General features: G+C 37.3%; 1 protein-coding gene across 1 annotated transcript; it reads right to left on the bottom strand.

The window, feature by feature from the left end:
* Nucleotides 1-5149: 5149 nt before the first annotated feature.
* Nucleotides 5150-11559, bottom strand: LOC119259957 (S1 RNA-binding domain-containing protein 1-like). Its single transcript, XM_037528961.2, has 2 exons — nucleotides 11374-11559; nucleotides 5150-7544 (listed from the first exon to the last, which is right to left on the bottom strand). Exons 1-2 carry the CDS (start codon nucleotides 11507-11509, stop codon nucleotides 7255-7257), a joined length of 426 nt encoding a protein of 141 aa, XP_037384858.1. The 5' UTR covers nucleotides 11510-11559; the 3' UTR covers nucleotides 5150-7254.
* Nucleotides 11560-13135: the final 1576 nt, after the last annotated feature.

Below are 13135 nucleotides of genomic sequence, written 5' to 3'. Positions count from 1 at the left end.
GGACAGAAGCTTACACATAGACAGTGAAACATATTTAGTTAGCTGGGATATGAAAAGATATCCAGACATGCTATGTTGTAAAGAGAAAAAGTAGAATAGTATAGATAATCTGATCCTGATTTGTTAAACTTTGTAAAGGAGAATATGTATAGAAAAAAGACTGGGGATACATATAAACTATAAAAAGTCACTACTTCTCAAATCACAGGGGACTTTTCTATTTCATTATTTGCATTTTTCTATAATATGGGTATGACTTTTTCAATCAGGAAACGAGTTGTAAAAATAAAGTTATGATAAAATGACCAAAAATAATTTCAGATGTTCCTTGTGGAGGCTACTATAGGCAAAGTGACAGTGCATCTTACTGGAAATTCAATTCTTTTAGTTATCAAAGTAGTAAATTACACCAAATTTGACTAAGTTGGAATTTTGAATTTTAGCTTCATGGAGTCATTTTAACCCCGTGGAGCAAAAATTTGAACAAACATTAGGTTTGACTTTCACTGGTCCCACCATCTTCTTCATTGCTAAGGCAATTAAACCTGGGATGCAGGTGGGCAAAATTCAAATGATCAAAGAGCCAGTCATTGGGGCCAGAGAAAGACAGCAAAAGCTTGCTCCCTTGGGGAAATTTCCCGAGCGATTACAGGCCTGGCTATAGGAGGTGGAAAGTTTGTCAGAAGTGGGAAGTTTTCAGTAGCAGGCTTTCATCCATCTGTTACTTGATTGCTTTTGCAAAATACTATAATAAATCTGGAGTCTTACATTTGGTTTAATTGCTTGGATAAAAGAAGATTCTCAAAACTTGGTAGTCCAACAATGCTTAGTTGTTTCATTGCTCTCTCCCTCTCTCACCCCCTCATCTCTTCATTCATCTTTGTAGCTTTAAGCCTTTTTTGCTAGGATGGAGCTAATCAAACATCTCAGACCTGTGACTTTAGAAGAGCTACATAGTTGTGACAAACTGTTCAGTATCTGAGAGGCTTCCTGTAATATTTAGATTAATAATATATTTCCTTTCTTCAGGATTACTTTTCTCCTTAAAAATACTGGGAAGAGGGATACTATAATCCTAATTTAGATTCCTGATAAGAAATAAGAGAATAGCAAAACTTTTCTGGGGGTGGCTTTTAAATTAATCTCTAAAAACATAATTTTTAGTGCTGACAGGACTGGAGTGTGCTTATTTCACTCTCCCTCTAAATAATAAATCCAGTCTCATGCACAGAATCATCCTCACCATATAAAATGAGTGGGAAGAAATCTATATCTTTCTTCCTGTGGAACAGACTGCTTTGGCAATGAGCCCAGTCATTCAGGAGTTCTCCATGATCTGTTATTTAAATCCAACTCATTATGACTGATTTTAGGCAGGAAGCCAAAATGAAAAGACTGACTAAATATATTTTTGGTTTTTCCATCCTGTCCCTTCTTTCCATTTTTAATTTAAACACAAGTGCTAACTCTGAGGTCAGGGTTAGATACGTGGATACCTCAATACGAGCACTCTGCAAATCCAAAACCAAGCATTCCAAAGAGGCTTCCAATGAGAGGGGGTGACACCATATTCAGAATTAGATAGCAGTCATGTTGTGCTCCATAATGTCCGCGGCATTTAACTTAAAAGATCCTTTGTTGTAACTTAAATTCCACCTCCTCTACACTGCAGACATCCTCCAAAGTCATTTAATTCATCTTTCACCCCTGACACCTGGCAGAGAGCCTCAGAGTGAGTCCAGAGAATGTCTTCTGAGTGCGACTCTTAGGTCTATAGGCCTATGTGTCCTCTTTTTTTTTTTTTTTTTTTTTTGCATGGCATAACCATGGCCATGCAATCACTCTCAAAGCCATTCTATATTTGCTTGTAGTTCTTCTATGATTTTGTTTATGTTCACTCCATCTGGAATTTATTTTTGTGGGCAGTGTGGCAATATGATTTTGCTCCAATCTAAAATGCCACTTTTAACATATACTATATTCCCACTGACTTTGAATTCTGTTTATTCTATGATTGTTGGTCTATTCCTGTGCTAGTACCATACTGTTTAAATAATGGCAACTTTTGAGGATGCTTTAATATCTTGTAGGAAAATTTTCCCCATACCATCCAACTCAACTATTCTTTTAAGGTACTGACTTGATTTTTTCACATACTCTTCCAAATAAAATTTATTTTAAATTTAAGTTTGAATATACAAAGAAACATAAATGAAAGCAAAATCAATTGAATGACTAGAATATTTGCCAAAAATGTACATATACACATACATGAAGATATGGTATTGTAGAAAGATCAATCCCTAAAAACTATTTTTTATATATTGGCTTACAATGTTGAAACATGGTTTACCTTAATGTGTTCTGCTCTTATTTGACATTCATTTGTAAAGTTTTACAATTTTTCTTCATAATGAACTTATACATTGCTCACTAGATTATTTCTCAATATCTTATCATGTTATGAGAAACAGGAACCTATATTCCATCATATTGTCTAATATAATTAAAGAAAACTGGTTTTCTTAAAAGAAATTATTTTATATTCAGCTATTTTACTGAACTCATAGATATTTACTCATTCAGTGAATGCAGCGGCTATTGAGAGCTTGTCACGATTTGGATTCCAACATTTCCAGCATTCTATGTGCTAAAATTTTAAGCAGGCAGGAGGGTAAAGGTAAAGGGTAAGAAAAACATAATAGATGAGTCTGATTTACCTCCTTTTCTAACTTTCCAAGAATCCCATTACGTATTTTTTGCCTGCACTCACTGGCCAGAATTATATCATGTGGCTACCTCCATGTCCATTATTCACATTATTGCTTCCCTCAAGTCAGAATGTTCTCAGTAAGGGAGAAGGGGTGGATTCTGAATAGGCACCTGCCAGGTCCTGCCACAGACAAAATTTCTGTCCTTATGGAGATTTTCAAAGAATTGAGAGCTCATTCCATTGGTGATATTACTCAATTTCATGTCAAGAAGTACAACTATATCCTGGTGATTATCAAATTTATATTTCCAGCCCAGGCATTTTTTCTAAAATACAGGCTGCAATAACCAACTGCTTACTTGTCTTCTCCACTCAAAGGATCTCACTTTTAACCCATCCAGAACCTACTCCTTCACCAACACTGTCATCCCACAGCTTTCATCATCTCAGATAGAAATTTCATCCTCTGTTCACTTAGCCAAAAATCATACTAGATTCTGTCTCGCATCTTACATACCAGGAAACCCTGTTTGGCTCTTTCTCTTCTCCCTGACACTCCACCTCTTTTCACCTTTGCTATCATTACCATTTTGGCCCAAGCCACCAAGAATTGCCTGCATTACTACAACAGCTCCAAAAATTGTTCACATAATCCTTCCTGAATTCTCATTTCTTTGACTTCCTCCTCACAAAATATTTTATCACTGTCCCCCTACTTCTGCTATTATTCCTTTGATCATTCTCTACTCTTTGTGATTACCCAAAACTGCAGCACCCAAAACTACAATATCAAAATTAAGCATCCCACTTTTGATAAGCACTCATTTCCACACATGATGTCCTCATGTGTGGACATTCCACTCTAACATTCCTTCAATTTCATCAGAACCTAGATCCATTAATCTTATCCTTTTTTACTGCCCTCCTGCACCCCATATCCCCTTTTACTTTCATTTTTCTTCTCACTGAAATTCCATGGTCAATAGTTTCTTTGTCCACATGCTCTCAATATTCTTGCCCTTGTACTCACTTGGCAAACCCCAGACCTGGTAAGATCTACCTCTCTACCTAATTTAGATTTGGACCCATACAATTGATATGAATGAAGAAAAATATATAACCAAACCAAGTAATACTACATTTAATTCATGACCATCAATCTGAAGCAAAATATTCAACACTGCCTAAAAATCATTCTATTTCCCTAGGGTTTTCACTCTCTTATCATGTTTTACTTTTTCCTTTCTTCTCAAATCTCTAATTCCCTTTTCCTCAAAATCTTCAGTCTCATATAACATTCCTTCATGTTTCAGTGAGGAGAAGAGACCTTTCATGAGCTCCATCACTATATTATCCTAACTATATCTGTGTTCACATATTCAATCTTTATCTCATTGATATGCATGAACTCTTTGTATTCCTACTTTAAACAAATCACTTGTGTACCAGATTCCATCTGATCTCATTACTCAAGGATAGCGTTCTAGTAATTCTTGTGTCTCTTGTACCAAACTATCCTATTTTACTGGATGATTTTCATTTATGTATTATGTCTTCTGTCTTGTGAAAATACAAAATTCTCCTGACATTTTCCCCTTCCAGCCACGGAGCTATTTCTCCTCTTCCTCTACTTCCTTTCTCTTCTCCCTCACAATATTGGCTATATTCTCTGTCACCAATCTAACTTCTCCTGCTCTTTTATAAACCCACTCCAATAAGGTTCTCATCCCCATTTATCAAGATGCAATTCTTGTTAAGATCAATGAAACAGTCCTAGTTAATTTCTGGTCATCTTTCACATCTTGGCCAAACTCCATTGAAACATTTTCTGATTTTTCTTACTAGATCAATTTATCTATAAATGATATGACCATAATACTCATCATGCAGTATTTTGTAATTTTATATTTTTAACTGATTCTTTGATTACTGATTCTTACTTCCTCAATAGACTCTGAGGTCTGTAAGGGCAGGAATAATGTCCTATTTTTCTATCATAACTGTATGGTCAGTGTATAGCACAATGTCTGGTACATAGGAGACACCAATAAACACTTGGGAAAATGAATGCTTTTATCACTGTCTCCATTTAGTACTTGGGATGAGGAGGCCCAGAGAAGCAGAGATATAAGCTCAAAGTCATGATACAGATTACTGGTTAAATAGGGACCAAGATCAAACAAACCAGCCACCTAACACTGTTATAGGGCAGGGAGAGGGGCAGCCCAAACCCCGCAAACCTGCCTATTCTAAATGGGTTCTGCCATCCGCCGCATCAACACAAAACATAGGAGACTTTAATGAGAAGGAACTTTAATAAAACTAGGAAACAATACAGGTAAGGCAAAGAGTCTAGTTTCAAGAACCCAAAGTTACCCATCCCCTCGTGGGTAAAACTCCATCCAAATGGGACTGGCCCAGAGCAAGGCCCAAAGCCTGCCACAAGTCTAAAGCATCTTCCAGTGGGGACCCACAGAAAAGGGCCAGAAACAACCAGACAAGCCCGGAAGGAAAAGAGAAAAATCAACATCAAGATAAAAGCCGCCATTGTCACCTCCCCACAGGTCTCACCCACATCTGTGTCACCCAGTCCACGACCAAAAGACAAGCACAGTTTCTTCACGTGTCTCTAGGCTCCATGCGCCTCCTCCAGGTCTCCTGGCTCCATCCTGCTTCCTTCCTCAGTCTCTTCTGCAGCTTCTCTTCTTCCTGCTCAGCTCCACCCTCCCTTGGGTGGGGCAGGGAACCTCCCCCTTTCCTGGGGACCACCCTGTTACAACACCATGCTATATTCTGGGCTTACAAAGATGAGATATCACCTCTCTTCTTTCAGCCTAGATCTTAAAAAGCGTCCATTATGTTTGGGCTGGACAGGGCAAAATCACATAGTCTAGTACAATAATTAGTCCCCCTTGTGTCCACAAGAACTTAGCTAACAAGTCAACAGAGCTGCTTCATACTGTCAACTACTATGGTCCCCTATATTCAAAGTGCCCAGAGAGAAGCCCTCTTTTCACAAACATTTATTTGAAAATACATCTCAGGCTCTAGAATAAGTCTCTTCAGGTGCATAGCTCTCACCACTGATATACATGTTATGAACCAGGAAGAGCACTTGGAGGAGTAAGAAAATCAAGTTAAAACACTACATTCCATTGTCAGGTAAAGACCAATTAAAAAAAAAAAAGAAAGAAAAAAATATTGAGAAATGAAATCATCAGGCAAACAACTTGAGTTTATACAACTTTTAAGGAATCTACTGCATTAAAAAGATCTATGCACACAGGTTGAAAGGCTGCATATTTTGAAAATAGCAAACCATATTGGCAGAACTTGGAATTTACCAGATTTGTAATGGGCTGTTACTATTAAGGTGATGATATGATCCAAAATGGGGCACGTTGGGAATAAAAAGAGGCACTATTATAAAGTATGCTAGGACAACAACTTTTTATCAGGACTGTCACAGCAAATAAGCAGGATTGGTCATCCTCTTTAGTAACCATCTTCCACCTATCTCACAAGGAAAAATCCAGGTGTCCATTCAGTTATGCAAATGATCCATTAGGCAATTCAACAACAACAACAGCAATAGTCTGAATTGACAAGACCAATGTGGGTTTTATTTAACTCATTTTGACCTGAATGGTTATGCTAATACCATTTCCATTGAATAAAAACAGAGTTAAGAGTCACTTATTTTATCTGCTTGTTTTTCTTTCTCTTTCACACCTGTTCTATATTCAGTCTTAAGAAAGACCATTTCTATCCCCATTTGAAGCTTAATCTTACTGCTTAAGAAAGATGATTCCCTTTTGTGCTACATTAAACAAAATCATTCTTCAAGTTTCCAGAAGCTTCTCTCTTCCCCAAAAGCATACCTGGTTCATATGAAATTTGCATGAATAAGTGCCATATCTTTAATCAAGATCAACTCCTAGGTCATTCACTGAATCACATAGCAAAAAACAAGATCACTAGTCACAAACTTTATTGGAAGGGTCAATACATACATCCTCTGAGAAATGTTTCAATCCATTTACTTGATGATTACATCAAGATCTGTTTTGGTCTGTCACGATCATGAACACATCCAAAAGCCCTGATTATAAAGATCCATAAAAAGGAAGGATTAACTACTGCCAGTTCTACTATGTCAAGAAATACTGTACAATTCAAATCAAGAAGATATTTCCATACAAGTCCAGCAAGGGATGTTGCAGAAGTGAAACAATCTGTTATACAAAATGCAAAAATAGTCAAAAGATGAATTACAAAAAATAAAGTTCTGGTCAGAAAATCATTACTACATAAAGCCACATAAAGATGTCTATTAGTTTTCTTCTTCAAGGGGAAAAGAAACCCAACTGTTAGTTTTCTATTTATTTAGAAGGAAAAATAAGAAAAGTATTTAGAAATTACTTCTTGTATTAAGTGAATTTCTCCTCATCTGCTAGCTAGAATTCACAAACATCTGACTAATTCTTGCTAATTCAAATAAGTGAGAAAATAAAATTAGCATTTGGCCTTCAGTGAGCCACTCACAACACTCGAATGAGGTCCAGAGTAATCCTAGATCGGGGAATATCAATGTTGAGTACACGAACTTCCACTCTTTCTCCAGGGCCCAGTCCGAGACTCCTTCTCTTCTTTGTTTTAGAAAGTTTTGCTTCTGTTACATTTCGTATGGGAATCAGACCTGATTTTCCCACTCCTATATCAACAAAAATGCCAAAGAGAGTGGCATTCTCGACTTTGCCTGTAAGAATTGTTCCAACCTGCAGGTCTTCCAGGCAGACTATGCTTCTCTTGAAATCAGGTTTATCAAAATCTACAAGAAAGGGTAAAAGGGGGTAGGGAGGTTGGAAAGGCAGTGTAAATAATAAGCCATGGTAGTAAATAAGTATTTACTAATTATCAATTATGTGCCAGACTAGCATTAAGCATTAGCAGCAACAGGACAAAAAAGTTGATGAAAACACAGACCTGCCTTCAAAGAAAATACATCTTACTTAGAGAAATAGCATTCACACAGTAGAAGCAATGCAAGAAAATTTATTCACATTCTTCTCAAACTGTTTTGTTAACACAAGAACATTAGCTTATACATAAAGATTGAGAATAGTAGTATCTTATTTTCCTATTTATGAGCAGGTGATTGTGGAACCAAGCTTAGCATGAATATATTTTTTGTTCAATGAATATTCAAGGTTAAATCATTAACACTGAGAGGGTAAAACTCTACTAGACAGTAGATTGGATTTTTTCCCATAGTACCTGAATTCTCAGATTGCTTAAAGATGGTAGAAAGTACATCAATTTTTGGTCAAATGTGGATGAAATTGAAATGGTCTCCTCTCCACCTTCTCCCTACAAATTTGGAACTCAGGAATTCAACTGCTATCAATTTTGAATGTATTTATCCAATCAATATTTATGGAGTCTTGGTTATCTATGACCTAGAAACCCAGATCAGCTACTACCAAATCTTCATACTCTTCCTTCAATTCATCAAACATTTATTAATTCCTATTATTATTTCCTGGCCAAGCACTCTGCTGGATGCTAGAGATACACAGCTGAAGACCTAAAGACTTCTGTTCTCAAGTTCTGTACAACTGGCTTTTCTTGTTCACCCAGAGTATTTTTCTCTGTCCGTTAACACTACTCCCTAGACGGTGGACAAATTTTGCCAAGGAATCTTTATGACTCCATATAAAATAAAACAAAAACAACAACAGAAGTTTTAGGAGAAAGTTAGAATTAACAATTGAAACAGGGCTTTTGGATTATCTGTGTATTCCATTTATCCATGCTCTTCTTGGCCCCTTTCCTCGGATTACTGAATGTTGATTCTAATAACAAAGAACACATTCTATGCTTGGATCTCTTTTTACTAAGACCTCATTTTCCCCTCCACCCATTCCATTTCCTTTTCCTCCACAGCTGTTGGCTTTATCCTGATTACTTGTTAAAGCTATCCTTTACATTTGTATTAACAACTGGTCACCTCTTTGCGCCCCTCCCCAGCCCAACCATTCTGAAATCAAGATTTCTTAAAAATTCAGCTTTTTTCTGTTTAAAAATGCTCCTTAAACCACAAATCTCATTTTCCTCATAAAAAGAATATGTTAAAATTGGAGTTGATCTATATAACATCACCTGATGCTGAAGCAGTGACTTCCAAAAGCAAGAAACCTACAGTAATATAATATTACACTGGGCAGGACTTTGCCAAAGCAAAGTAAAACTAAGTAGTTCATCAGGGTTAGAGGTAGGATGGTCTCAAAACCCCACCGGCATTGTTTTTATGCTTGGAAACTCTTTTCCCCCCTTTTTTTCTTGCAGAGGTCCAGCTGCTATAGATTTCCCAAGGGTTCCTGATCAGCTGCTTAGTTTAATTTTGCATGGAAAATCAGAGTCAGGAACTACTTAACATGTTCCTGAAGACAGCCTGGGCCACTGAGAAATCAGAAAATCCTTTATGTACCATGCAAACTTTAACACTTTGATAGCCAAGTCTGTATATTCTGTCCCCTGTCACCAGATTGCTTTTGATGAACCCACTGACAAAAACTAACTAGCAGCTAGAGTGTTAATAAAATAGAATCCATTATGTCACTGAGAAACAAAAGCAGGATGATTTGGAGAAAAGGTTGAGGCACCAAGGAAAGGAATACTTTTGAGAAAATGGAGAAAAGAGATGTAATATAAATGCTATAATGCAGAAACATCCAAAAAGTTACTTGCCCCTTCAAAAGTATGACTGTCTACCTTTCTTCTTGGGGATGTTTTAAAAACAAAAGTTCTCAGACTTCTGAAAAATTGTACCTTACATTAGACCAAAGGTCAATTCAAAAGTGTGTTTAAAGAAATTGATTTGAAGTTTCACTTGTCACATTGTCAAAGACTGCACTAACGGGTAAGCTCAGTCCGGAGCCCAGGTGCCGCTGTTTCTGCTCAACTAGGGGCATCATCAAGTGGCCCTCTACTTAACTGTTGGTTATTTAATTAAATAATATAATTTGAGTGTTGATCTTCACTCTGAGTCAACAGTGTAATAGGGGTAATGGAGCAATGAACAGCATGACGGAAAATCAAAGACTGACAAGAAAATTCAGACCAGGACACCCACAGTCACAGAATATTTGCCAACCCTCTAAGGTAGTGATTCTAGGCATACTCCCTCAAACCCCACTCCATCTGAGAACCATTGTTCTCCTCAGTGTTCCTGCTAAACAATACATAAAAGGACACACTCATAGCAGGAATCTAGAAAACTTAAATAAGGGACCAGGAAAATGAATATAAGAAAGTGAAAATCAAAATCAACAAAAAGCTATGAACCAGAGACACTTTTTGGGGGGCGGGGGGCAGGAGGGGAAGGATTGGGGTCAGAATGGGGCGTTTGCAATTGTATGGGGGAATATAAAAATAAAATTTATTATTTAAAAAAAAAAAAAAAAAGGACACCAAAAGGAGAGAATATGTCAATTGAAACATCCACCTTGTATGGATCACCTGGAGGCTTCTATGCATATCTTTCCGCACAGGTCATATTGGATATTTTATTTTTCTCCAACTTTTTTCCCCCAAACATAGAAAAGTTGAGGGAACAGTACAATAATCTTACTGGATATTTTTAAAATTCTTTATTAAACCTTTTCAAAGCAGCATGTCTAACCACCTTAACACGGCCTCGCCCAGAATAAATAGCTGAGCCCTAAACACAGCATTAAACAATTGGCTATGAGGGCCTCCCCGGTGGCGCAGCGGTTGAGCGCTGGGTTGTGAAGCTGCCCGCAGCCTTTGTGGCGCTGGTTCGATCCCCGGCTGCTCCCCAGCTGCTCCCCGGCCACCAGAGGAGGGTCCCACTTGGCGCGCAGACCTCTCCTGCCGCCCGCTGCTCCCCTCAGCAGTGTACTTCAGTCCTTCTGCCTGCTGTGCTCCCTGCTCTGGCTCTGGTGAATTCTCTCACCCTCCCGCGCTTCTGACTGTACCCAGTGCTTGTGTAAATAAATAAATAAATCTTTAAAAAAAAAAAAAAAAAAAAACAATTGGCTATGAGACAAGTGTATGGATTCATTCAAATCTCAGGGCTTCCTATTCAAATTTCCTTGGGAAGTAAGTCATTTGATACCTTAATTCTTTCTCACCAGTTCACTGCTCTCAACAGCTATGAATGTTATACTTTCCTCACCATCTACCTGTGCTGAAAGTTGAGAGCACATTTAATTAGAAGGAAAATCAACATGGAGATGTTATCTTATTTGTTCAATGTATTCAGTGACACAGAATCCAGGAACTTGGAAGGCTGTAATTTGGAAAGAAGATTCACTTTTTAGTTTGTGAACTAAATGTTTTACCTTGAACTTCTGGAGGCTACAATATTAAAACAGCTTACAAAAGGATCAAGCAAAACGTGTGCCTTCATGCACACAGCAGCAAATGTGAGATGTTTAGTGTCCTGTAATAAATATGGGGACAGGAGTCTGGAGAGCTGGCTTCTAGCTCGGGCTAGAAGGTCACTATCTTTAGTTTTCTCCTGTATAGAAGGAGAATAATACCTGTGTTGTCTTTGGCATGGATTGTTGTGAGGGCCACAGAAGGTCTAGAAGGCTATGCAAAGGAAAGGTCTATATTCAAGTTCATTTGTTTACCTGTTCGAAAGTCAAAGCTTTCAGGTTGACTGAGACCATCCATGATGACTTGTAAGGTGTGCACTGTTGTTTGCAATCTCTCTGCAATTTTCTCTATTCCTTCTTTGTCAAGGAATGAATTCACTTTTTGTTGCATTTCTGGCTTTCCAATCTCACACAAAGTTCCTCCAAAGAATGATAAAAACCTACAAGGGGAATTTAAAAAAACTTAACAGTTATTAATATTATTTACTTTCTAATCTCTTTATACAGGTAACCTTAAAATTTATTCATTTCAGATCCATATATCAATTAATCATCCTTCATTCGAAATCTATTATGTGTGCCATGCTGTAACAGATGACCTGTCTTGGGGAAAAATAAAAAGGAGGGCCTAGATTTAGTTTCCTATGCAAGTTTCCAATGAAATACCTGCTCAGAATCTGTATCAGAAATATTTCAGTTAAATGTTCACTAGAGTTTAGTGTCATACAGTTTCTAAATAAAGATAATAAGGATACCTAATGTTTCCCTAAAATTTCAGTTAGGAAAAATTGTTTGAATTTAGTGAATAGGCAAAGAAGTGATGATATCAAAATCTAGCAAAAACAATCCAATAAGCATGGCCATGCTTTGACAAATGTGTTTGACAAATGTGTCATATCCTGGCTTTTTTACTTTTGTGTACACATGATGATAGCGTTGCCTGTACAACACATCGTTAGCCTAGTAATTCTCAAATTCCATCAATAGCCAAGCCTCACATGGACTAAATTATATCAAATACATTAAGTATTCAGAGTTAACAGAAAAAATATGGAAAGGGATATCAAAAGAGAAAAACTAACTTTCTTCCAAAATGAAGCAATGGAAGCAAGTAAGACCCTAATTATATAATCTCAATCTGAACATTATCTTTATATACATTATACATTATGTAGTTGGAATGTTTATAAAATAAAGATAGCTGCTTTTATTCATTTCCTTTTTCTATGTCTACCATTTTCCTGGACTGCATAGCTGCCTCTCAATTATTGTTTTGGAATTCAGTAATAAATTAAGAAAAAAAATTAAAAGGCTAAATGCATTTCCCTTCAATTTCATCTGAATATTGACTGTAGCTTACTTGTTTGACATTTCTTGACTAGGTACTCTTCTACATCATTAAGTTCCATTTTCTATGATGAATGGCACTTTTAAATTGTCAACACAGTAATCAGACAGATAGTGTTACTAATACCCTCAAATCCTTTCCTCTAAAGAAGTCTCTGGAAGACAGAAAAGGGTGGGGGGGATACCGGAGGCTTGGCTATAATCAGAGTTGGGATGTATTCCATTTGGCAGGTTGCTGCATCATCACAAAAGGAATGCTTGCCACTTCCAGACTTTTTTGTATTGTTGTGTCCACCAGAATAGGCGTCTTCAGTGATGATGCAGTACTGATAATATGGTATTTGGTGAAGAAAGCATTCTCATCTCTCATTTAACTAGGGTGTCCTACATTTCCACAGCCATATTTTTGGCCAAAAATAGATTTCCCAATATTCAACCAATTCTGTTGAGAATATATTTTGGCTAGTGGTTGAATGAAATTCCAAGGAGTAGCGGCTTGGCCTCCATCTTTGGAAATGAGTTTCTACCCTAACTGGTGACTAGTGAGATGAAAACTTGGAGTCTGTGCCTGTGACTTCCCAGCCCACCAGAGAGGCAGTCGCTATCTGTTGGTGCTGATGGATGAGCAGTAGCACATAAGGGCCCTGGTGACACGGAGCAGCTGCTGGAG

This window comes from Talpa occidentalis, unplaced genomic scaffold, assembly GCF_014898055.3.
Source record: "Talpa occidentalis isolate TD23 unplaced genomic scaffold, MPIMG_talOcc4v2.1 talOcc4.5, whole genome shotgun sequence".
Classification (NCBI taxonomy): domain Eukaryota; kingdom Metazoa; phylum Chordata; class Mammalia; order Eulipotyphla; family Talpidae; genus Talpa; species Talpa occidentalis.
The sequence above is the reverse complement of the archived record's forward strand: the minus strand, read 5'-3'. Positions and strand labels throughout refer to the sequence as shown.